Genomic DNA, 27,106 nt, shown 5'->3' with positions numbered 1-27,106 from the left:
ATGGGTACATAAAGAAACAATTTTTATGGATAGGGTTGCACAAATAAAGCATCTGAGTTAGAACGTGATATAGGCAAAGCTCAGGTCAAAAATTCAATTTCCTATGTGACCTTATTGCACAAAAATAAAGTCTCTCTCCTATAAGGCATAAAATTAAGTCCAATTAATTCTATGTGGATGAGTCATTACAGAACTATCTCTGATAGAGTTAGAAACATCTCAAAGAATTTTAATGATGTTGATTCTATAAAATCTGTTCCTATATGGAGAAGAGAAAACTATTTATTGACTCTTATTTTATAATAGTGGGAGGGATGGGGTGGCTGGGTGATAGACATGGGGGAGGGTAGGTGCTATGGTGAGCGCTGTGAATTGTGTAAGACTGTTGAATCACAGACCTGTACCTCTGAAACAAATAATACATTATATGTTAAAAAGAAGAAGAAGAAGAAGAAGAAGATAGTAGGAAGGGAAAAATGAAGGGGAGGAAATCGGAGGGGGAGACAAACCATGGGAGACTATGGACTCTGAAAAACAAACTGAGGGTTCTAGAGGGGAGGGCGGTGGGGAGAATGGGTTAGCCTGGTGATGGGTATTAAAGAGGGCACATATTGAATGGAGCACTGGGTGTTTTACGCAAACAATGAATCATGGAACACTACATCAAAAACTAATGATTTAATGTATGGTGATTAACATAACATAATAAAATAAAATTTAAAAAAAATTAAAGGAAAAAAAAAGCTAGAGAGGAAAATTCTTTGAAGGAAATTCCTGTACGCAAAGAAAGCTGGGTTGTTTCACTCTCCTTCCATGATGCACTCCCCCAACCCAAGCCAAGAGAAAATTTATAATCTTTGTGCCAATTATGAAACCTTATTTCTCAACACATCCTCCATACTTCTATAGTACACATCCTCCATACTTCTATAGTCTGCTTCATAATTTAGAAGCTGGGATTCTGAAAACTTCATTTCCTTTGGCAGCTCGCTTCCTATTAAGTTTATACCAACAGAGGGAACTTGAGGAAAACTGGAAGAGGGGAGAAGGCAGTTACTCCATCCTGAGTTCTTGCTGTTCCTGTCAATATAACCCCTTGTCCCGCTGGGTTCCTGTCTCTAGCTTCTGTTGGCACTTGGGGAGCCACTCTCATTACAGCTCCGCAGAGGTACCAGCACCATCTAGGTTAAGATGCTTTCTGAGCAGGAGGGGCCCCCCCCTCCACTGAGCTTCTAAATTCTGATAACTACAGTTTCTTCCCTTTGTTCCCAAGGCTCTCAGCGTAGCTACCTCCTGAAGTTACCCCAAATTGGCGTTACCTCAGCTTTTCCCTATTTGCTTTTTCAGTCCTCCAATGTTGCCCTATTCTGCCAGTTCCCCATAATAAATTATCTCTGTTGAAATACTAAATATGGTTTCTGTTTTCCAACTTGCTCCTAATCAGTACTTAGGATTGAGACCCTCGGAGATGGAACTTTATGATTAGCTTGGTCATATGCTTGAACCCCAATGTTAAACTCCTTGCCAATGAGAATTATGATACTAATAATATGTGACATGTAGACACATCGCACTTTAAAATATTATCACCTATGTTTGACTGTGATAAATCATTTGGAGAAGCCTGTGCCTTGGGGAACTGAATGGCTGCTACACTTAACCACGATTGTAATAATGGTGAGCATAAGGACTGCAAAATGATCATAAGGGGGATTCTGCCTAAACTGACAGCTTATAGAAATAATGGCAAGCTCAGAGCTTTAAACTCTCAACTCAAATCACAGTCAGAGAACCACAATGCTTCACCAGCAGCTGTAAAACAATCTCTTATTTCTTATAGCTATAGATATGATTTCATGGGAATCACGCCCTTCTTTGCTAAGGAGATAGTCTTACTTTGTTCAGGGGCCCTGAACAACCTCACCTGGGCAGCTGCCTTGCAATGGGATACCTTTCTCGTTAAGACTCACTCAACCACCCTTTTTTTTTTTTTTCCTTTAAACTAATAACTACAATCAGGTATCAATTTCTTCCTGGGAGACAGGTAAAAAGGTTGACCATGTAGGAGAAAACTCATACTCCATAAGATGTCCCTAATTTATTTTGAGAAAAATATGTGTAGAAATGAATTCTAAGGATGTCCGATCAGAGCAAATGCAATAAAAACACTGGATTGGGCTGGACTGATTGATATGGAAGAATCTACAGATTCCTTATGTAAAGCGTTTGCTCTCATGTTCTAACAATTTGCTGGGTCGGCTGGCTGACACTGGGCCTCAACAGAGTCCTGCATTCGATAAGGCTGAGATGTCACCGTATATCATGATACAAAGGAAAGAATCCAAATGCTTGGGAAAGATAAGAATAGTGGAGCAAATGTATCATGTGACAACTGCACTCTCACTCACTCTTGAATCTACACAAGGACAAGGACATTCTCTTCACTAAAGCATTAGGAAATACATTAGGGAGAAGACAAAGAGGGTATCCTTCAAAAGCCCTGTGATGGCTGTCTCCTGAGGCTAGGGATGACAGGGAAAACCCTGCTACTAAGACAGGCTCTGCTTTTAACAGGGATGATGGCTTCCTGAGTAACGAAGGTCAGGTGCCACTGCTTAACTTCGCAGACAGGATGGACATATTTATTGCAAAGAGCAACAAGAACCAAATGATAAGCAAAATGTTCTGACCAGCAGTACTCTTTCATATTGCCTAGTAATTAATCATGGTGTCCCTAGAAGTGGAACAGATGGGCAGCCTACAGACTATTACTCAATCTATATAAAAAGAAAACCTGGTAAATCTGGTAGGCTAAAACCTGACTTGAGTTACCACAATGGAGAGTCGGGCTCATGAAAATTTAGGGATGTACCAAGTTAGTGAAACCTCTGAGGGCCCATTAATCCTGCAAGATTATCCCCTCCAAAGTTGCTGCACCCACACCAGCAAACACGACAAAGGGGCACGCCTTTGATATACTGAATACTTGAATACATTGAATAACCCATTAGGTTGCTGTTTCTGAGTGGGGTCCAGAGCAAGGTCCAGACTCTGCCGCAGATGCAGCTGTAGTACATGCTGTTCTAGCACTAAATCCTTATGTCCCAGGAGATCCAAGGATACTCTAAGTGCCTGGGCCAGGTGGGATGCTGAGCTGAGTGTTGAGCAAGCCTGCACAGGAGAATAAGCACAGGCCCCAAGAGATTTTAGTAAAGTCCTATGTGCTCCTCCAAACAACTGGTTTCCTTTTGAAATTTACCTCTAGGTTTATACTGAGCCCTAGAAGAACACCTGACTATTGGACATGAATTGGCCATGAGACCTGAGCTGTCCATTATGAACTGGGTATTTCTGACTACCAAACTGTAACATTGGATATATATGGCAGAAATCCAGAGCACAGTAAGTTACATATGCATGTGGCTCAGACTCCTTAAATACATACTTCTGTTACATGGCCTCCCTTCCCTCAGTCTGTATGTACATCCTCATGGGGAGTCCATTATGAGCTATGATGAAGGAGAAAGAAGGAAAAGCAAAGCAAAGCAAACCAACCAAACCAAAAACTTGAGACTGGTTTAGACCTGCATGATATACTGGCATAAAATCAAAGTGGACTGTTAAAGCATTATATGTGCACTAAGACGTCTTCTGGAAAGATAGAGAGAAAGGCTCTCCAGCTTTAAGAATATTTACTTGCCCAAAAAATGGATCTATTGCCAGAAGTAGGGATTCACTTATTTATGGACAGTGGATAATGGTGTGGCTCAAAGATCTGAAAAGAACAGAATTGGAAGATTGGTTTCAAGGATGTCTAAGAAGTATGTGAAAGAACATCTTAAAATGTGAATAAAGGATTAAGGTATTTGTTACCTGTCTGTTTAGTGGGTTGGAGTAAAAAAAAAAAAAAAAACAGAATAATGAAAAACAGCATATAAGCTGGGAAAAGTGGTGTCAAGAGGCACCGCCCTCTAAGTCCTCTGCATTATTCAGGAGGAAGGTAAATATATCACTCAACAAGCACCTTACTATTTCTGGGAAAACCACACACACACAAAACTAAGTTTAATACTTCCAAAAGTAGAGGGGGACAGTTTTAAATAACATATTAGCAATCCAAACCCAGCAATGTAAAAAAAAGATTATACATTTTGATCAGAATCAATTTCTTCCAGAAATGCAAAACTGGTTTAACATTTTAAAAATCCAATAATGCAATTCTTCCAATTAACAGAACAAAGGAGAAAAATCATATGATAATCTCAATATACAAAGAAAGACATTTAAATATTATATGAAGTCTTTTTTTAAAGATTTATTTATTTATTTATTTATTTATTTTAGAGAGAGAAGGAAAACACGAGCTGGGGGGTGGGGGAGCAGGGGACAAGCAGACTCCACACGGGGCACAGAGCTCAACATGGGGCTCAATCACAGGGCACTAAGATAATGACCTGAGCAGAAATCAAGAGTCAGACGCTCAACTGACTGAGCCACCCAGGTGCCCCATCAATTTTTTTTAAGTAATCTCCATGCCCAATATGAGGCTCGAACTCACGACCCCAAGATCAAGAGTCACACATTCTACCAACTGAGCCAGCCAGGTGCCCCAGGTGAACTCAATTTTTATTTTTTTATTTTTTATTTTTATTTTTTAAATAATCATTTTATTGTTTTGCAACCTATTGAGGTAATATAATTTTTTACATTCAGGAAAAAGTGTTTATGAATCAAATCTTTTAATGTATTAAGGATCTGGGATTTTACATGTGTGATTATTAATCATAATTTATAGCTATAAAATATATTCAGAGATCTCTCTAGAGTTGCCCTGTTCTTGCTAGCTACACATAATACACCATAAATCACCTTTCAGAAATTAGAGTCAGATAGTCAGGTCTCTCCCAGAAAGGGGCCTCGGGGAAGCTATTAGAAGAATGACTTATTTTATTTCAATGTCAATCAAATCCTGTTGTAGACAACATTATGTTTCTTCCTTTATACAAATAAGACAGAATTCCCACTGCAATGAATTTCTTTTTTTTATTATTATTATGTTATGTTAATCACCATACATTACAGCATTAGTTTTTGATGTAGTGTTTCACGATTCATTGTTTGCATATAACACCCAGTGCTCCATGCAGTATGTGCCCTCTTTAATACCATCACCAGGCTAACCCATCTCCCCACACCCCTCCCCTCTAGAATCCTCAGTTTGTTTCTCAGAGTCCATAGTCTCTCATGGTTCGTCTCCCCCTCCAATTTCCTCCCCTTCATTCTTCCCTTCCTGTTATCTTCTTTTTTTTTTTTAACATATAATGTATTATTTGTTTCAGAGGTACAGTCTGTGATTCAACAGTCTTACACAATTCACAGCGCTCACCATAGCACATACCCTCCCCAATGTCTATCACCCAGCCACCCATCCCTCCCACCCCCAACCACTCCAGCAACCCTGTTTGTTTCCTGAGATTAAGAATTCCTCATATCATATGATACATGTCTTTCTCTGATTGACTTATTTCACTCAGCATAATACCTCCAGTTCCATCCACATTGTTGCAAATGGCAAGATTTCATTCCTTTTGATGGCTGCATAATATTCCACTGTGTGTATATGTGTGTGTGTGTGTGTATATATATATATATATATATATATACCACATCTTCTTTATCTATTCATCTGTCGATGGACATCTTGGATCTTTCCATAGTTTGGCTATTGTGGACACTGCCGTTATAAACATCGGGGTGCACATACCCCTTTGGATCCCTACATTTGTATCTTTGGGGTAAATACCCAGGAGTGCAATTGCTGGGTCGGAGGGCAGCTCTATTTTCAACTGTTTGAGGAACCTCCATACTGTTTTCCAGAGTGGCTTCACCAGCTTGCATTCCCACCAACAGTGAGGGAGGGTTCCCCTTTCTCCTCATCCTTGTCAATATCTGTCGTTTCCTGACTTGTTCATTTTAGCCATTCTGACTGGTGTGAGGTGGTATCTCATTGAGGTGTTGATTTGGATTTCCCTGATGCCGAGCGATGTTGAGCACTTTTTCATGTGTCTGTTGGCCATTTGGATGTTTTCTTTGGAAAAATGTCCGTTCATGTCTTCTGCCCATTTCTTGATTGGATCATTTGTTCTTTGGGTGTTGAGTTTAAGAAGTTCCTTATAGATTTTGGGTACTAGCCCTTTATCTGATATGTCATTTGCAAATATCTTGTCCCATTCTGTTGCCTGTCTTTTGGTTTTGTTGACTGTTTCTTTTGCTGTGCAAAAGCTTTTTATCTTGATGAAAGCCCAATAGTTCATTTTTGCCCTTGCTTCCCTTGCCTTTGGTGATGTTTCTAGGAAGAAGTTGCTGTGGCTGAGGTTGAAGAGGTTGCTGCCTGTGTTCTCCTTTAGGATTTTGATGGACTCCTGTCTCACATTTCAGTCTTTCAACCATTTGGAGTCTATTTTTGTGTGTGGTGTAAGGAAATGGTCCAGTTTCATTCTTCTGCATGGAGCTGTCCAATTTTCCCAACACCGTTTGTTGAAGAGACTGTTTTTTTTCCATTGGACATTCTTTCCTGCTTTGTCGAAGATGAGTTGACCATAGAGTTGAGGGTCCATTTCTGGGCTCTCTATTCTGTTCCATTGATGTATGTGTCTGTTTTTGTGTCAGTACCATACTGTCTTGATGATGACAGCTTTGTAATAGAGCTTGAAGTCCGGAATTGTGATGCCACCAGCTTTGCTTTGCTTTTTCAACATTCCTCTGGCTATTCGGGGTCTTTTCTGGTTCCATACAAATTTTAGGATTATTTGTTCCATTTCTTTGAAAAAGTGGATGGTATTTTGATAGGGATTGCATTAAATGTGTAGATTGCTCTAGGTAGCATTGACATCTTCACAATATTTGTTCTTCCAATCCATGAGCATGGAACATTTTTCCATTTCTTTGTATCTTCCTCAATTTCTTTCATGAGTATTTTATAGTTTTCTGAGTACAGATTCTTTGCCTCTTTGGTTAGATTTATTCCTAGGTAGTTTATGGTTTTGGGTGCAATTGAAACGGATCGACTCCTTCATTTCTCTTTCTTCTGTCTTGTTGGTGTATAGAAAATGACACTGATTTCTGTGCATTGATTTTATATCCTGCCACTTTACTGAATTCCTGTAGGAGTTCTAGCAGTTTTGGGGTACAGTCTTTTGGGTTTTCCACATAAAGTATCATATCATCTGCAAAGAGAGTTTGACTTCTTCTTTGCCGATTCGGATGCCTTTGATTTCTTTTTGTTGTCTGATTGCTGTGGCTAGGACTTCTAATACTATGTTGAATAGCAGTGGTGATAGTGGACACCCCTGCCGTGTTCCTGACCTTAGGGGGAAAGCTGTCAGTTTTTCCCCATTGAGAATGATATTCACTGTGGGTTTTTCATAGATGGCTTTTATGATATTGACATATGTACCCTCTATCCCTATACTCTGAAGAGTTTTGATCAAGAAAGGATGCTGTACTTTGTCAATTTTTAATTCAAAAATCCTAGCAAACTACTAAGAAGGAAACTTTCCTAACTTTATAAAGTATCTATCAAAAACAAAAACCTACTAATGTTTCAGTGATCATTCCTCTTAAAATCAGGACCCACTCAAAAAAATATTAAGTATTACCACTTCTTTTCAACATTGTATTTGAATCCTTAGGCCCAATTAAAAAAAAAGGACATAAAAGCTATTGAGACTGAAAAGAAACAAAACTGTCATTTTTACTACTTTTCACTAATGATAGCGATCATATAATCATATGAGAAAAAAAGAAATAAAAGCTATAATAACTGGAAAGAAAGAAATAACACTGTCATTTTCACAAACAATATGGCTCTTTACATAGAAAAATTCGAAATAATTTCTGGCTAAGTAAGAATAAATAAGATAATTTAGCATGTTTCTCCATGCACATTTAAAATCAAAATAATAAACTTCTTTCATCATAATTAAATCCACTTTCTCGTCCAATCTCAGAGAATAATCCATGGTAAAACCTCCTCATTTTCAGAGTAGGCTGGCATTGAAGCCCTTTTGAAGCAGGGATTCAATGAGCTGGATGATCCTCCAAAATCACACTTTTAAGTATATTAAAATACAGCAGAAAGTAAACTAATAGATTCTGTAGCACCTTCACTAACCCAGAGAAGAGTAAAATGACCAATTTGTCTATCTTTATCTCAGCAAGGCATTTACTTTTCACAAATTAAAACTCTGCTAGATATTAAATAAAATCTCAGTATCAGTGAAAAGAAAACATCAAATTCAGAATTTCTGCAAACTATATGATTTTTATGAATAACCATTATTTGGTCAAAATGAGCCAGAAAGAAAAAAAAAACCCTCCATTTAAGAACTCCAGATGTATACCCGGGGCGCCTGGGTGGCTCAGTTGGTTAGGTGTCTGCCTTTGGCTCTGGTTATGATCCGAGGGTCCTGGGATGGAGCCCCGCGTCAGGCTCCCTGCTCAGCGGGAGCCTGCTTCTCCCTCTCCTCCCTGCTTGTGCTCTCTCTCGCTATCTCTGTCACTATCTGTCTCTCTCTCACAAATAAATAAATAAAATATTTGAAAAAAAAAAAAGAAAAAGAATCCCAGATGTATACCCTATGTGAGTGAGAAGGCAATCAATTAAACAAACAAAAAAGGATGCTATTTATTTCAGCTGCATCTTTCTTAGCCTTGCTTAGATTGAATGGAGTCACATAAATAGTTATGCTTTTACTTTACATAAATCACAATATTTTTAACCACATGGATAACTTAAGACTCTTACAAACAACAGAAAATCCAACTCAGTCCTTCTTACACACACACAAAAAAAGGGGGATCCACGGACTCCTCTACTAGACTATAGAGATTTTAATTCCTTTTACTTTGTGGATCATCTTTTACCCTTCTTTGAGGTCTTTGCATATTTTTCATTTGTGAAACTTAGAATTAGTGGAAAGGTTTAGCCTGCTTTGTAATAAAGAAAAAATTATCTTGTATTTCTGCAAGCCACAATGGCTTTTTGCATTTATTCATTCAACAAGTATTTAATTAAATTCTTATGATGCATATACTATAAATTAGATACTTAGGAGGAATATTGAGGGGGAGCCAAGAGTATAGTTAGAAAGACAAACTATAACCCAGAAAGTAGTTAAATAACACTGTGATCAACCCCTAAAGTGAGTGGCACAGCCCCTAAGTGCAATAGGAGTTCACAGAAAGTATATCTAGGGTAGTCAGAGATGTCCAAAATATTTAATTAAGAAGACAAAACATGAACCATCCGTTAATGAGCGGTTGATACTCAGATAGGAAAATGTAGATTCTGGGGTATGTGCCCAGATCCTTCCTTCAGAAACAAAAGCTCATTCTGCCAAATGCCAGGAGTGTTGGCTGTTGGAGGCCCTCACCTAAGGCCTTTTCCAGAATTGTCCTTCCAGGAAGGCAGCTGCCTCATCCAAGGTCACATTCTCTCTCTTGAGGAAGCATGCTTCTAATCACTAAGTACAAAAACCCAGCCCCATGCTTCTACTGGAACAGCCTTTAAAGGCCTCCCCACTTCCAGGGCTCTCCCAGTGAGGGTCCCTATATGATCAGCCAAAGGCTTTCTTATAAGAGCCTCACGGTTCACTTTGTTCCTCCACTCAGACCCACTGCCTTCACTCCCTTCAAGGTGCAGCTCCCATGAGCATTCTGCAATTAACCCTCTGCATGAAAATCTCCACCCAGGGTCTGTCTCCCGAGGAACCTAGTCTAAGACATTATAGAAAACAGAGAAAATACTCAATGCAGACAGAACACCAAGCAAAGACTTGACATTCTGAAAGAAATAATGCAATATATATTAAGAAAAAAAAAAAAAGAAGAAGATAGCAGGAGGGGAAGAATGAAGGGGGGGAAATCGGAGGGGGAGATGAACCATGAGAGACTATGGACTCTGAGAAACAAACTGAGGGTTCTAGAGGGGAGGGGGGTGGGGGGATGGGTTAGCCTGGTGATGGGTATTAAAGAGGGCACGTACTGAATGGAGCACTGGGTGTTATACGCAAACAATGAATCATGGAACACTACATCAAAAACTAATGATGTAATGTATGGTGATTAACATAACAATAAAAATTTAAAGGAAAAAAAAAGACTTGACATTCTAAGTTTTGGGGTAATTGGACAAACTAGCCTGGTTCACACTGAAGGCAGTGTGTGCAGAAAATGAAAAGTATGGTTAAACAGATTTTGGAGGACCCTGAATGCCACCCTCATTTGGAATTCATCCCATAATTCAGTGTTCCAAAATTCTTGCATCTTCAACGGCCCAGGACTGTGAATTCATCCTCCTGGATGTCTAGACACAGAGCTAAAAGTGACAAAGTGCAAGCATGAAAATTCTCTAAAGTTTGATTATCTTTAAAATTTACATGAATCTTGCATTTTGCCCACAGTTATCGGCATTTGTCATAATGAATGCATACTCTTGTTTAAGAAGCATGGCCACAATGAGCGGAGAAACAGTGTGTGTGTGTTTGCGTGTGTGTGTGTGTGTGTGTGTGTGTGTGTGTGTGTGTGTGTGTGTGTTCACAATTCTCAGGGTTTTCAGCTCTTTAAAGAGGGCTTCAAAGGGCTAAAAAAATGAGGGGGGATGGATAAAAATGATAGTCGGATTGTGTTTGAAAATGTTGACTCATTTCTTCCTCCTGCCCCAGCACCCATTCCTCCCCACCTGATGCTCATTTCCACACTACCTGCTCTTAGCCTCTCCTAATCATCACTTCTGATTTGTCTACTCAATGAAGAGTTTTCCTCTCATCCTCTGCCAATAGGCCCCATCAAGGTTTTAGTTGACAAGAAATTCAGTACTAATATGCCAATACAGTATGCATGTGGGAGTCAGTAGGGGCCTCAAGACGTCAAAATCATCTAAAACAAATGACTTAATACTAATAGCAATAGCTCAGTAACACAGAGAGCTTGGAAAATCAGAATGGTTGTGGGAGCAAAAACAGTCCCTTAACTTGGTACCTCGTATAAAAGCTGGATCCCATTCTTATCCATTCTTATCTTTTTGCACATGCGACAGAGTTATAATAATATCACACATACAATCTTGAATTCATCTTTTCTACATTTTTAATGGTTCCATAATATCCCATCTAGAGAAAAGTTATTTAACCTTTTAAAATAATGTTTAGTAAGAAGAGTAAGAACACATAGCTAATTGTAGGAAATGGGCTCCCGTGCACTGTGGAAACAGGTCAGAGAACAAGGCTGACCAAGTCTCTTTCCTTGTGGAGGTTTTATTTAAGACAGGGAGCCAGACACTAAACAAATAAATGAGAACCTGCCACACCTGATGAGTGCTGTAGGGGATAAAACACTGTGGCATGGTGGAGTCTGATGGGAAGCTGTTGAGACTGGGTTGCCTGTGAGGACCTCTCTGACATGTTTAACCCTGAGATCTTAACGGGAGGAGGAGCTAGCCATGTGAGTGGGGCATGCAAGGGGAAACTCCAAAGCAAAGAAACAGACCATGCAAAAGCCCTGAGTCTCAAAGCTTGCCTTTTAGGCAGCTTCGTCTCTGCTACTCATAAGGCTAACCCTGGGAGACATCATCCTGCAAATATATTCTCACTAAACAATCCAGAATGAGCCAAGCAAATATTTTTAGAAAGAAAGCCAGCTGTCATGGGTAACAACAGGAAACAGGATTCAAATATATCCTAGGATGTGCCTAAATTATTTGGACCAAGAGTAGGTCATTTTATGAGTTATAGAACATATTTATATTCATCCTTATTTCAGAAAGAAGTATTTTCCAAAGAAGTATAAATTATGATCAAATAGCATAAATAAAAAGTGGACGGAAAAAAGATAAAGTAAAAAAACGTAGACAATGTGGGGAAAAGAACGAAGGTATAAATGCTCATGAAAAAGGAATTCTCATATACTATTGGTGGGAATGTAAATTGGGGAGGGGTGAAATAGAAGAGATTAAGAATACACTTATCTTCATGAGCACTGAGAAATGCATAGAATTGCTGAACCATTATAATGTACACCTGAAACTAATATAACACTGTATGTTAATTATACTTCAATAAAAAAAAGGAAAAAAGGTTCATGATAATGGCCCACATTCTGGCTACCACTAGGTATGACTTTTCCAGAAGTCTATGCAAAAAAAAGGAAGGGAATACTATGAATTACACAGTTCAAAATATTTACATATGATTGTTTTTTTTCTTCTTTATTTTATTTATCTTTTAATTCCAGCATAATTAACATACAATGTTATATTCATTTCAGGTGTATAATGTAGTGATTCAACAATGCTGTATGTTAGTGCTCACCATGATAAGTGTACTCTTGACCCTCTTCACCTATTTCACCGATCCCCCCACCGACCTCCCCTCTGGTGACCATCAGTTTGTTCTCTGTAGTTGGGTCTACTTTTTAGTTGGTCTCTTTTTTCTTTGTTTGGTTTCTTAAATTCCACCTATGAGTGAAATCATATGGTATTTGTCTTTCTCTGACTTATTTCACTTAACATAATACCCTCTAGATCCATCCATATCGTTGCAAATGGCAAGATTTCATTCTTTTTATGGCTAAGTCATATTCCATTGTGTGTGTGTGTGTGTGTGTGTGTGTGTGTGTGTGTGTGTGTGTGTATACACCACATCTTCACATCTTCTTTTATTCATTCATCTATTAATGGACAGTTGGGCTGATTCCATAATTTGCCTACTATAAATTATGCAACAAACAGAGAAGTACATTTATCCTTTTGAATTAGTGTTTTCATATTCTTTTGGTAAATACCCAGTAGTGGAATTACTGGATCATATGGTATTTCTATTTTTAATTTTTTGAGGAATCTCTAGACTGTTTTCCACAGTAGCTGCACCAGCTTGCATTCCCACCAACAGTGCACGAGGGTTCCTTTTTCTCAGCATCCTCACCAACACTTGTTGTTTCTTTGATTTTAGCCATTCTGACAGGTGTGAGGTTCATACACTATCTTTGACATTATAAAATTGAACAATAGCTTTCTTAAGAGGATGCTGCCTAATGCAACGAACATGCCCCTCCACAACATCCTTTAACAGATGACAAAACTGTATTTTCATGGTTTGATTCTTATGACTCCCAAAGGATTCTTAAATCACTCCACTGCACAACTCAGGGAAAGAAATTCTTCAGTGGGTCACCCTAATGCTGAATGGGTGCTCAAGTCACTGTTCAACTAATTTTATCCAAAAATATGTTTGCTAATAACTTGAGAACTTAATGTATATGACCTTCATGAATTATTCACTAAATATTATTTCTCAAAATTGAACTATTGATAAACCTATTGACACTGATCTCTGTCTTAGATTCCCTATCAATCCATACACCGTAGAAGTGGATGTTGACAATTGTGCACAGACCTCAATGTCTTTTTTTTTTAAAGATTTTATTTATTTATTTAAACAGAGAGAGACAGCGAGAGAGGGAACACAAGCAGGGGGAGTGGGAGAGGGAGAAGCAGGCTTCCCACTGAACAGAGAGCTCGACGTGGGGCTCGATCCCAGGACCCTGGGATCATAACCTGAGCCAAAGGCAGACGCCTAACAACTGAGCCACCCAGGCGCCCCTAGACCTCAATGTCTTAAATGAAAGTTAAGAAAGGGTTAGATTTAAAACAATTCTGCGAAAACTAGGACTTTAAGCTTCCACAGAGTAGAGGATTTGTCATCTGTATACTTTAAGAGTGTTTTTTCATATCATCGTTATACCACTAAGAGGAAAGATAGTAAGAAGCATTTCAATAAATTTTCAGTTGGAAGAGAATAATATTCTGCACTTAATAAACTGTAGCTGGTTTTAATTACCATTTTATATAATGCTAAGCTGATTATTATACATTGTAAACAAAAAAGTACAACAGGAAAAAATGAAATAACCAAACAATACCAGGTCCTCTGGAGAGAATTCACAGAAGTAAAATAGCATTAAAATAAAAATAGTATCTCAAAAATATACGGCTACAATAAATCTTATACAATAAAGTTCACTTCATACACATAGATATATTACTTCAATGTACAGACAAATAAAATGTATTCTCAATTCAATATAGCTAGTCACTTTGAATTTAGATCATGTTCAAAAAGTGAAGAAACAGCAGGAGTTAAACACTCCTTTACGCTCCAGGCTATCTTTCAAAAAAAAAAGTTCTCTCTTTTATGTTAAAGGAACAAATTACAACCTAAAACTATCAGTGTGTTTCATGTAGAACATTACCCAAAAATCAGATCATTTAGATATTTTTAATAATTCATGTTTAGATGTCTTACTGTTGCTAAGAATTTCCAGGAACAAAGACAACAGAAACTAAGTCTATTTAACATACCTACTTTTTATGTTCTTTAATTTACATACTTGGTTCTACAGCAAATTTCTTGAAAACCAATCTCTAAATGTCAATTTCAAATATGAATTTCTTACTTCTATTAGTATAATGATGGAATGTATTGATGAGTATGAAAATGGACCAAGCATATAAACAGAAAACCAAGGTAGGCTTTTGTAAAATTACTGGAATATGATAGTTGAGAGTGCTGCCAAGTATTGCCAGTCTTTTCTAAATACACAGGAGTTTTTGAGGACAGGAAATGTTTTATTTGAATTTATATTTCTCAGTACATAATACAGCACCCAACAAATGTACCAAATAAATGTAAATGAAGTTCCAAACATCATGCACCAAAGAATTTAATAGCTGCTGAAAAGATAATAAAGTCATAATGAATTTTCAAGAAAGTGAAATCTCCCATAAACTACTGAGATATTCCCAGACTCCTAGTGGCAAATGATTATTCATACGCAAACCACACTTTTCAAATTTGATAAGTTGGTCCTGATTTTTTTTATTCATAAATGTATTGACAACTATTTAATAGAACACCTATTACGCACCAGACATTTTCTAGGCATGAAGATATAAGCAGTTAAAAAGACTGACAAATATCTTCCTGTAAGAAGCTTATGGACTAGTGCGATAAACAATATAAACTGAAATCAAAGGAAAAAATCCAATAAAACAATATCAAATGACAATAAGGTATATATATTAAAAAATCATGCTACAGAGACTGACAGGGAGGCTGGGTCTGTGTGTGCTATTTTAGTTGAGGGTGATCCAGCTTGCCTCTCTGAGACAAGACACATTCGGGATTGTTTTCTAATTACATATAATGTTTCCAAATTTAGCCAAAGTATACTTTTGTGATACAGCCAACAAACAAGACTTGCCCCCACCACTGAACAAAGAACACACACACACACACACTGTTTGGCCAAGTGCTACTCTCCTTTCTACCTGTGCCAAAATGCTTTTTCAGAGAATCCAGAGCTACAACATAAAAATGCAGGAGCACACTTTGAATTAGTCCTAATTTCAGGATACTAGAAGGTCATCCTTCAAAAGCATCTCTCCACATCGTCTGTCACTGAGGTATCAATATTAATAGGAAAGAGAAGTAGCAGCATCTAACGTGATGGCAGCCAAAATTCACTGGGTGTACACCAAGTGCCAGGCACTGGACTGGGTTCTTTAGACTTTGTTTCATCTCATACATTCCTCATAAAGCCCCTCTTAGGTATTATCTTGCAGATGAGGACATTGATGTTCACAGAGATCATCAAGCAAAGTGCTCAGGGTCACGCAGAGAGTAAATGATTGCTAGGCTTGAGATACTTCCAAAGATCACCTGCTTCATCCCATATAACTGTGTCATGAGACTTCCTCATGCAAATGCACCTGAGGTGTATGCATTAAGTCTTGCACAGTGGTGTGACTTATCAGGTCCTCTCTTAAAAGCAGATATTAAAAAGGGAAAAATATGACTGAAAGTGAATTAGGTAGTTAAGTACATAATTAAAAGTTACTCACTGTACATAAAGGGTAATTAATGTGATGAGGAATATTTTGCTCTGGGTCTTAAGGGAATAAATATGAAGATGCTATTTGCTAGCTGGTTATATCTTCAATGTACTTTTTCCATAAAGGAAAAAATACACAAGTTAATGTTTTGTTTAATTCAACAGATATCAATTAAGCCCTTGTTATAGTCTGTGCTCCATTAGACACTATAGTAGATGCACAGTAAAGAATGAGGGAAGATACTCATTTCCCACCTTCAGGAACTAAAGATCTACCTTCAATATCAAACAAGATATATTATACGAACAAACACCTCCTGTCAGCAGTTACTGATATTCATACATCCTTCACTGTAGAAGAGCCCTCTGTCTAGCTGGATAGATTGTCCTCTGGGAATGGAAGGGCCCAGAGGAATGACATGAAAAGCAGGCTCCCTATTCTAACCAATCACATCAGTCCACTTTTTAAATGTATGCATGCTAGCCTATAAAATTCCCTCTCAGCACTGCTTGAGCTGTGTCCCACAAATTTTGATATATCTTCCTTTTCCTTGTTTGATGGATTTTTATTCCCCTGAGATTTCTCCTTTTTAAGATTTTTTATTTATTTGTCAGAGAGAGAGAACGAGAGAGAGCACAAGCAGGGGGAGCAGGAGAGGGAGAGGGAGAAGCAGGCTCTTCACTGAGCAAGGAGTCCGATGCATGGCTAGATCCCAGGACCCTGGGATCATGACCTGAGTAGAAGGTAGATGCTTAACCAACTGAGCCAACCAGGCATCCCTGAGGTTTCTTCTTTGCCCATATTATTTAGAAGTATGCTGTATATTTTCACAGTGTTTTAGAAATTTTCCTGTTTTCTTTCTGTACTGACTTATAGTTCTATTCCATTGCGATGGAGAAAATACATCGTAGGATTTCAAATGAGGTTTGTTTTGTGGTTAAGCGAATGGTCTGTCTTTGTATACATTCCATGTCACTTGGAAAAAACATGTATTCTGTAGTTGTTGCAGAGGATGGTCTACAAATGTTGACTAGGACCTAGTTGACTAAGTCTACATCGAATGGTCTACAAATGTTTACTAACACTTACGACTGCTATTTTTCTTGGGTTGACTCATAATACTATATAATGATGGTTCCTATCTCTGGTAATTTTCTATCCTCTGAAGTCTACTTTATCTGATATTAAGATAGCCCCTTCTCCTTTCTTTTGATGTTTGCATATTTTTTTCTATTCTTTTACTTTTAGCCTGTTTATATCTTTGTATTTTAAATGAGTTGCTTAGACACAGCATATGGTTAGGTCATGTTTTTTAATCCACTCTGAAAATCTCTGTCTTTTAATTGGTATCCTTAGACCATTTTCATTTAATTTAATTATTGACATATTAGGGCTAAAGTCTGCCATGTTATTTTTTGTTTTCTGTTCTTTGTTTTGTTTTTCTTTTTCCTATTCCTGTGAGTTATCTGAACATTTTTTAGAACTCCATTTTAAATTACTAGAGTTTTGGGGGCACCTGTGGCTCATCTGCCTTCAGCTCAGGTCATGATCCCAGGGTCCTGGGATGGAGCCCCACGTCAGGCTCCCTGCTCAGCAGGGAGTCTGCTTCTCCCTCTTCCTCTGCTCCTGCCCCCTGCTTGTGCTCTCACTCTCGCTCTCTCTCTCTCAAATAAATAAAATCTTTTTTAAAAAATCTATTAAATTACTAGAGTTTTTGAGAGCATCTGTATGTGGTTGCTCTAGGTATGACATTCTATATATATACACAACTTATCCAGAGGAGTCATTGTTTGACCAATATAAGTGAACTATAGAAACCTTACCTCCTTTGTTCCTCTTTACTCTTCCTTGCTTATAATACAACTGTCTTAAATACTCCTCTACAGAACCACATCTGACACTGCTATAATTTTTGCTTCAACCATCAAACATAATTTAGAAAACTTGAGAAGAAAAATGTATTATATTTAGTCATATCTTTGCTCTTTCCATGTTCTTTCTTCCTTCCTAATGTTCTAAAGTTTTTTCTTTTATAATTTTCTCTTTGTTTAAAGGACTTCCTTTAGCCATACTTTTAGGGTAGACCTGCTGGCGACCAATTCTCTTAATTTCTCCTTCAATTTCTTTTTTTGAGTTTCAGAGGTAAAATTTAGTGATTCATCAGTTGTATATTACACCCAGTGCTCATTACTTCACATGCCCTCCTTAATGCCCGTCACCCAGTTACCCCATCCCCCCACCCACCTCCCCTCCAGCAACCCTCAGTTTGTTTCCTAGAGTTCAGTGTCTCTTATGGTACAGCAATGTCCACAATAGCCAAATTATGATTTCCCCTTCATTTCTAAAGGATATTTTCTCTGAGTACAGAACTCTAGGTTCTTCCTTTCAGCACCTGAAAAAGTTGCCACCGCCTCCTCATATCCATAGGTTTGATGAGAATCTGCTGTCAAATTGTTTTTCCTGTATAGGTAAGGTATTTCATTTCTCTTGCTGCTTTCAAGATATAACTTGTCTTTTTTTTTTTCCAGAAGTTTAATTATAATGTATCTTGGCATGGATTTCATGGCAGGAGTGGCCTCATTACCACTCAGCAATGTAGAAAGTCCTGACTCTTTTCTAGGCTTCCTCTGACATGACCCCAGTGGGGAGGGAGAGGAATATCTCATTATTGCCAGGGGTAAGAGAAGCCAGGCTTCCCAGATGGTCTCCACTGACACTGGTCTCACATGGTAGGGTTAACAGTGGCGCCACAATGTAAATGTAAAATAAAACCACAATGAGAGATCACACATTCTATTAGAATGACTACTATTACAAATACAGATGATACCCAGTTTTGGTGAGAATATGGAACAACTGGAACTCTCATACAATGCTCATAGGAACATAAAATTGTACATACACTTTTCAAAACTAGTGGCTAATGTCCTAAAAAGTTAAACCTACACCTACCATATGATCCAGCCAATCCACTCCAGGCATTTAACCAAGAAAAACAAAAGCATACATCCATACAGAATACTGCTCAGCATTTAAAAGAAATAAACTATCAATACATGATAAATGGATGAATTGTAAAATAATTATGTTGAGTGAAAGAAGATATACCCCCAAAAAAGTACATAGTGTATGATTTCATTTATATAAAACTCTAGAAAAGGAAAACTATTCTATAGTGACAGAAAGGAGACCAGTGGTTGCCTAGGGAGGTGGAGGGAGTAAAGGAAAGGTACAAAGGAGGAATTACAAGGGGTATTCTAGACAACAGGAAGGAGAGAAGGCATATGAGGAGCACGTCCTAAGTCCATGTATTTTAAGGCACCTTCCAGGGAATTCCAAATAACATTTCCAATATTTATCATTGCCTCTATGCCACTTATATATTTTATTATGCACTATATATAGTGCAAAGGAGATATCACTATTCATAATAAAGAAGTTCTATTATAAAGAAGGAGAAACAATCTCTCTGTCTCAGCACCCTTCCTTGTGTTCCAGTACTCTTGTGCATTTATTTTTTTAAGATTTTTGTAGATATTTCAATAAAATTTTGGAGGAAGAAGAGGAAAATGTAATAGGCTTAGTTGACCAGAATTGTTAATTTTCTTTACTCAGAATTATAGCTTGTTACTTATTGGTTTCCATGTATAAACCACTGATACAATTCTTAACTAAATTCACATAATTTAATGTTTAAAGAAAACCCAATGGGTGAACTATTTGCAAGTACGTATTTACTAGATACTCATCTTTATTTTTAATTTTTAATATTTTTCTACTTTGAAATAACTTTAAACGTACAAAAAAGGTATATGAACAGCACAAATAACTCCATATCCCCTTCACCTAAAGACCCCATTCACGTTTTGCAAAAGTTTCCCAAGAATGTCCTTCTTAGTGAAAGTATCAGTTCTAGGACCATATTTTGCACTTAGTTGTACTGTCCCATCAGTCTGAAACTTCCCTTGACCTTCATGACCTTAACATCTTTGAAGACACCAGAAAAGCAGGATTTCCCTATCAGGTTTATCAGATTTTTTTCATTAATCAGTTCAGGTCATGCATGATTGGCAGAAATATTAAAGAAGCAAAATCATGTTGTTTTAATTGCATCCCATTGGAGGCACACAATATTGATTGTCCCATCACTTAAGTAAAGCAGCATCGGCCAGCTTTCTTTACTATAAAGTTACTTTTCTCTTTGTAATTAACAACTACTTTGTGGAACGATACTAGAGATTAGGTAAACATCTCATTCCTCCTCCAACTTTCACCCATTATTTTTGGCAACAATTAATGTTTCTTGCCTGAATAATTGCTAAATGCTTGCCAAATAGTGATTTTCTAATTCCATCACCCCTTCTACTCTTATTAATTGGCATTCTACTATAAGGTAAAGCTTTCTCTTCTCCCCATAAGTTGAATATCCCATTATATTGCAGGATAATAAAATAGTCCTATTCCATAAGTAAGAAAATCTGTTACTCTCATACTTCGAGTCTCAAATTGTCCCAGATTTAGTTAACAGAGCCTCTTCAAGCTTTTGACATGTTCCTATAATTCTTTGACCACTTCCTTATTTCGCATAAGATGATCTAGGTTCATCTTGAACTTTCCCAGACCCATTTCTCCAAGGATACCTGGTTCTACTTGATGGAGAATGGTATTTAGAATGTAAAATCTGGTCACTAGGTGTGCTCATTGCTCCTGAGGTGTTGCTATTCCCAGGCCATCACAGTAAACAGAGTAAGAAAATAAATGCAGGCATATATACTTATGTATATGTTAATACATACAAATCTATACTTACTTCTGTTTCCTATTTTATAAGTAAGACAATCTGTTACTCTCATATTTTGAGTCTCAAACTGTCCCAGATTTAGTTAACAAAGCCTCCTCAGGCTTTTGACATGTTCCTATAATTCTTTGACCACTTCCTCATTTCCTGGTATAAGATGGTCTAGGTCTTGTATTTTCCCAGATTCAAGTCTAGAATCAACCATTTCTCCAAGGATACCTGGTTCTACTTGATGAAGAATGGTATTTAGAACTCAAAATCTGGTCACTAGGTGTGCTCATTGCTCCTGAGGTGCTGCTATTCCCAGGCCATCACAGTAGACAGAGTTAAGGAAATAAATGCAGGCATATATACTTATGTATATGTTAATACATACAAATCTATACTTACTTCTGTTTCCTATTTTATAAGTAAGACAATCTGTTACTCTCATACTTTGAGTCTCAAATTGTCCCAGATTTAGTTAACGGAGCCTCTTCAAGTTTTTGACATGTTCCTATAATTCTTTGACCACTTCCTCATTTCCTGGTATAAGATGGTCTAGGTCTTATACTTTCCCAGACCCAAGTCTAGAATCAACCATTTCTCCGAGGATACCTGGTTCTACTTGATGAAGAATGGTATTTAGAATTCAAAATCTGGTCACTAGGTGTGCTCATTGCTACTGAGGTGTTGCTTTTCCCAGGCCATCACAGTAGACAGAGTAAGGAAATAAATGCAGGCATATATACTTATGTATATGTTAATACATACAAATCTATGCTTACTTCTATTACATTGATATCTATTTCTGTTCTTGAAGTCATGAGATACACCAATACTTCCAATTTCAATCCAACACCACAGGGTTCGTTCTACATTTTTTCCTTTTTATATTTGTGACTCCCATCTCTAATAGCAAGAGAGCTGGCTTGCATTATTTTCAATATGTTTACTTATTCTCTCCACAGCCCCCTACCTCATATATAACAAATCTCCTGATCCTGCCAGGCAATTGCCTGATAATCTCCAGGCCAACTGGAGTTCAAGGTTGCAGACATGGCTGGAAAGTGTGGGCTAGGGTACCAGAGAAAAACAAGTTGTGCAGTAATAGGTGTGTGAATGATGCAAGCTGATGGTTGACCACCTGTTTGGTATGAGTCCACCTCATAACATATATGTCAAATTGGTTAGCATGAATTTAGCCCATGTAAGTAGAGGTACTTTGAAATACACGGAGGTGATAAAGTGGTTCCATTCTACTTGGAGTGGTTCAGACCACATTTGGAGAAATATAGTGAATTGGGTTTGCCACATCTTCAATACACAGAGATTTAAATATTGTATGGAGAGTTAATGGGGGCTCCATTATCCTGCTTTTAATAGTTTAGGATTTCACTCTCTTATAAATGTAATCATTCCTAAACCAAGATATACGACTGCCCTAAGCACCCTTCCAACCAATAATATTCAAATAATTATTCTGTTTATTTCATGGGAAATGGGAGAAGCTGATAAGTATATACTTCTCTATGTTGAAAATAAGGAATTTATTGTGATGTTCCACATCATATAATTTATTGGGAATGAAGTTTAACTGCTTACAATATAGACGAAATAGATCACTTGATCCCAATAAGCAGATATATGCCAGTTAATTATTCAGTTTTAGAATTTTTGACTGTCAGGTTCCTCAAGTATTAAGTGGTTGGTTGAGATAAGTCTTGTGTTTGCACCATGAATCTTGCCCATATATGCTGCAAAAAAATGTACTTTGGTGGAAGCCAAACCACTTCACATCTTGCTAATTAAGTAAGTTATTACATGTGGAAATCTATATTAAATAGGACCACAGTTCTAATTTATTGAAGCGATGTCCAGCATTCCTTAAAGATTGATGCCTAGGCTGTTCACTACTAACCTGTCCTGAATAAGCCAATGAGAATACTAATAGTGTTCCATCTCACAAAAATTTCAAAGAGATTGTAGAATATAAGTCATTATTACTTATCCACCTTACATCTTTCTTTATATTATTTAATTAAAATATCATTACCCAAGACTCTAATGCATTGATTTCTAAGCAGGTTTTGTAATGCCTCAAAGCATGTTAAATCATTTAAAGGCAATATAAATTTATACTCTTAAATCACCTGGAAACAAGATAAATTTTCATCTAGTTTTTGAAATACAATACTGTGTACAGTTTTATAAGCTTCTCACATGATAAAATGTTAGAAATAAGCAAATAAGCTAAGAAATAAACTAAGTAACTAAATTAAGTAATTAAGCTGTATAGGTAAAAACAGCAGGATACAAGTATTCTTAACCAGTATATGTTAATTTGCTTTTTGTTTTAAACAATATTCATGTGCTCTCTTTAAAGTGCCTTACTCCAGTAAGTTCTGTCAAAATATTCCTACCTTACAAAATCTGTAAAGGGAACATATTGTTGGGTTTTGTATATTTTCAAAACTAAGGTAAGCCTATGTCACCAACTCCAGTGCCTCAGCACAAAAAAAAAAAAAAAAAAAAATCACAACATAGAACAGATAAAACTTGGGAGTCACCTATTTCAATCTGTGATAGGTAAGAGATTTTAACTTATGTACTGTTTCTTACAATGTGGTCCAGGAATTAAATATGTAACAATCATTTGTGCCACTTCTTACTAAGTTCAGGTTTCTGGGATCTTCCTTGATTGATCTCCTGAAGCAGTTCTTATGAGAACCATTGACCAAAGTCCTGGGAGCTTTGAGGAGAATGCAAGATCAACAATATCCATTTTACACTAGTTTCACTGGTTTCCTAGCATGAGGAGAGAGAGGCTACAAGCTAGTGAGATTTTCTAATTTTGTGAAGTATGTAGAATTCTACTCAAAACCAAGCTCTGTTATGATCAAAATTTTTGCATATGAACCTGCTTTTAGAAGTTAGCTATTTTCTCCCTTCAATTATTTAAAGTGCATATCAATCCTCAAAAATTACCTACTCATCACTGCAATCCAAGCTAATGGGGATGTAGGTAATGTGTAACCCCCCCAAAAAATCAATAAAATACACACCATATAATTTTGTCATTGTTTGGTTTTCGGTGAGCAGATTTTATGATTTTATGAAAACAATTCTGCCATCACTTAAAATTCATCAATGCAGAACTATCTGGTGAGCTAGTTTTTTTTTTTAATGAGCACTTGATAAAAAACAAGTTGGATTTATTTCCTAATTATGTAGAAAGTTTACATATATCCCAAACTCTATTATTATCACTTGGAGAGAGTCTCAGGAATTTTAAAATAAGTTAATAAATCTATTAAAACAATTCACTTGTTCTCCCTGGTAAATGGTACTTTATATTTTAGGGGAGTAAATACACTCTGAAAATATTTATTTTAATATTTCTTTTGACACAATCAACACACTGTGTCACAAAGGCTTGTTAGGCTTTAGCTTTTGATTGATAGAATTATTTATAGTCTCTAACCGTTAGACTAAAGAAGAACAATCTAGTCGCTCCAGCAATTCTACATTGCTTTTACATATGGACTTCCTTTGCTAACACTTTTGGCAGAAAAAAGAATCAAGACGTGCATTATAGGATTTTATGACTATACAAAAAAATAAGTTTCAGCTGAAACAATGGCCATATCTCTCTCTAGACAGTACAACGTTAACTTAAAGTTGGGCAGAAAAACTTGAGATCTAGTTATCTGAAACCCATCCTTCCCATATCTGATCATATTCCTGTCTGCCTCTCTCTCCCTTTTTCTGCTAGGGCATTATTTCGCATTATTTTTTTTCTCTGCAGTTATTCTCTTCTCTTCAGTACTAGGAAACCAGCTCGGTTCTCCCTCCCCCCAGCGCATTCCAGCCTTATTCCGACGCCGCGGACACGTAAACCCCGAATAATGACCACAACTGCCTTTTTGAGGGGGTGGGGGTATCTTGACCCTTCCACGTCAGGTCGACTCCTATCAGTGCCCAGCTGACGGCTGAGCCGAGATGGGAACGGACCGTGGGCGTCCCTCCCCGCCGGCACCGGCGTCTGCCCAGCGCCTTGGCTACCCGCGGGACGCTTTGCCAGCGCCGGGTTCAGTCTCCCGTTCTTTTTCTCATGTCCTCCCGCTCTTCCTTTCTCCTACTGTATTTCTGTCACAGTTCTTTGATGGCGAGAGAAAACAGCTCAGAGCTACACGTCTCTTCTCATAAATACGTGTATGCTTTTCCTGAATCTTCCTCCGCCCCTTTCTCCCCCTAACATATGTAGGGTCTGCAATGCAAAGGACTCTCCGTCCATCCAGACATCAATGTCAGGGTCTCAGTTTGACAATTTCATTCAACGCTCCAGCACCTACCGAAGCCTACTCCTTACCACTTCAGTTTTCTCCCAGTTAACCATATTCCTCTCCATTGCTAAGCACCTCTTCCCCCTTTCTGGGTTCTACTATTGCCCACATTAAAAAAAAAAAAAAAAATCCAACACGCAATATAGGGTAAATTCCAGGAAGAAAGTGTGCATGTGTAAGACAGTCTAAGTGTGTGCATCTATCCGTCTCAGCCTGTCCGGGTCCTGTGCATGAGGCTGCGAGATGCAGGACGGTCAGACCGCTCAAACTTCCCTGCCAGACTGAGGCTGGGCCCTCTCCAGCTCACCTGTCCGCTCCCAGGTAACCCGCGAGGAGCCTGCCCGGCCGCGTTCCAGGACACCTGGCCCGGCCAGAGCTAATGCCAATGAACTGGGGCAGCACGGCCGCCTCCTCCCGCGCATTTTTTCACTATCCCTCCTTCCTCCGGGTGTTCTGAACCCCTTCCCCCCCAAACACAAACGGGACCGCCCTCACCCACGGCGCCTTACCTCAAACAGGGGACCGATCTTGTTCTTCTCCAGGTAAGCCTGGATCCGGGATTGCTGATGAGACGCCATGGAGAGACAGATCGGGCCGCGGAGAGTGCGGGAAAAGCGCGCGGCCGTGCGCCTCGGCCAGGGAACAGCCCTCCTTTTTCCCGGACTGGAGCCGGGACAGGAGCTCTGGAGCCTCGGCTCCCCCGGCGCGGCGCAGAGTCCGGGCCGCGGGCGTGGGCTGCAGCCCCGCGAGCCGCGAGCGCGTGGGGCGCCGAAAGCCGGAAGCCCGGGCGCGGCGCCGCCAACTCAGTCAACTCCGAGACGAGGGGAGAACTCATTCACCGCGTTCTCCTCCTCGCGCCCACCTCCGCCGCTCTCCGCAGCGCGCGGCGCCGGGGGAAATTCTAGGCAGAGGTTCCAGGTTCCTCTCTCCTCTGGGCGGCAGCAGCAGGAGCCAGAGGGCGGATGCTGCTCCGCTTGTCGCGACGCGGGGGGCGCCCTCGGGCAGTCGGGGGCTGCGGGGCTAGAACTCGCCGCGAGCGTGCGTGAGCGTGCGTGTGTGTCCGCGCGCCCGACTATGTGCGTCCCCTCTCCCGGGTTACAGGAACAAACAGCGTGGGCTTCTCCTGGGGCTGTGCTCGCCCTGCTCGCCGCTCCCTAGCGACAGCGCCGCTCAAAAAGCCAATGGTGAAGGTGCTTCTTTCAAAGTGCTCATAAATCTGGTGCTTGTTGGCTACTCTTGGCAGCTACAAATGCTGTTCGAAAGTGTCGTCCCCAAACGCCCCTTGTGAACCATTCCTCGGTACCTCGTGCTCTGCCCACTCTAGCTCAGAATCCGAGAAAAGCAGAGTTGTGAGAAGGTGCGTGGGTCTGAGGGTTTGCCGCTAAAATGAATGTCTGGCTTGGCCTGGAGCAAGTCAACGCTCAACTAGAGGCTGAGAACTCAGCTGAAGACTCCCGAAGTGTAGACAGCCAAAGGTTGGGAGCCACCCTTCAGCTTTTGACAGGAAGAAGGAATAAATTGAGCCGGCCCTCCCTTCCAAATTTGAATTCCTGATTCACATATAACTATGTGGGTTATAATCCACATGTAATTGTGCTTATATGTCTTTATACGTGAGATGCTACTACTCTATCCCACTTAAAAATGTTTCCTCTAGACACTTCAGGAAATCCTCAAGTTTAGCCAATACCTTTCTTCCTATGCAGGGATTTCCCGAGTTGAAGATGACAGACATCAGAGGTTTCTTCACAGAGCTCTCTTGAAAAACCCACTGAGGTCTCCAAAGACGATTTCCGTGGCTTCTAACCATGCTGTGCTACCAAAATTAAGATTTGTGTTGGTAAATATGAAGGTTTAGAATGAAGGGAATAGTTGTACCTAAAGCAGACTGCAAGAGTGTAGATTTATTTTTCTTTCTCATCTGCAATTCTTTCGGCAATTCATAATTTCTTTATTGGTATTGATGTTTTATTTTTCCTTCTGTAGGACTAAACAGATCTTATGTGGAAACAGTCAATAATTAAGAATGGAATA

At 38.8% G+C, this 27,106-nt stretch overlaps 1 protein-coding gene across 1 annotated transcript in view; it reads right to left on the bottom strand.

Moving 5' to 3' along the window:
* Positions 1-26,135, bottom strand: part of C4H8orf34 (chromosome 4 C8orf34 homolog) — a 376,094-nt gene extending 349,959 nt beyond the window's left edge. The window contains 2 exon segments of the mRNA XM_027577874.1: positions 25,582-25,793; positions 25,796-26,135. Of these exon segments, the coding sequence (XP_027433675.1) occupies positions 25,582-25,793; positions 25,796-25,907 (324 nt within the window). The 5' untranslated portion in view covers positions 25,908-26,135.
* Positions 26,136-27,106: the final 971 nt, after the last annotated feature.

This window comes from Zalophus californianus, chromosome 4, assembly GCF_009762305.2.
Source record: "Zalophus californianus isolate mZalCal1 chromosome 4, mZalCal1.pri.v2, whole genome shotgun sequence".
NCBI lineage: Eukaryota > Metazoa > Chordata > Mammalia > Carnivora > Otariidae > Zalophus > Zalophus californianus.
The sequence above is the reverse complement of the archived record's forward strand: the minus strand, read 5'-3'. Positions and strand labels throughout refer to the sequence as shown.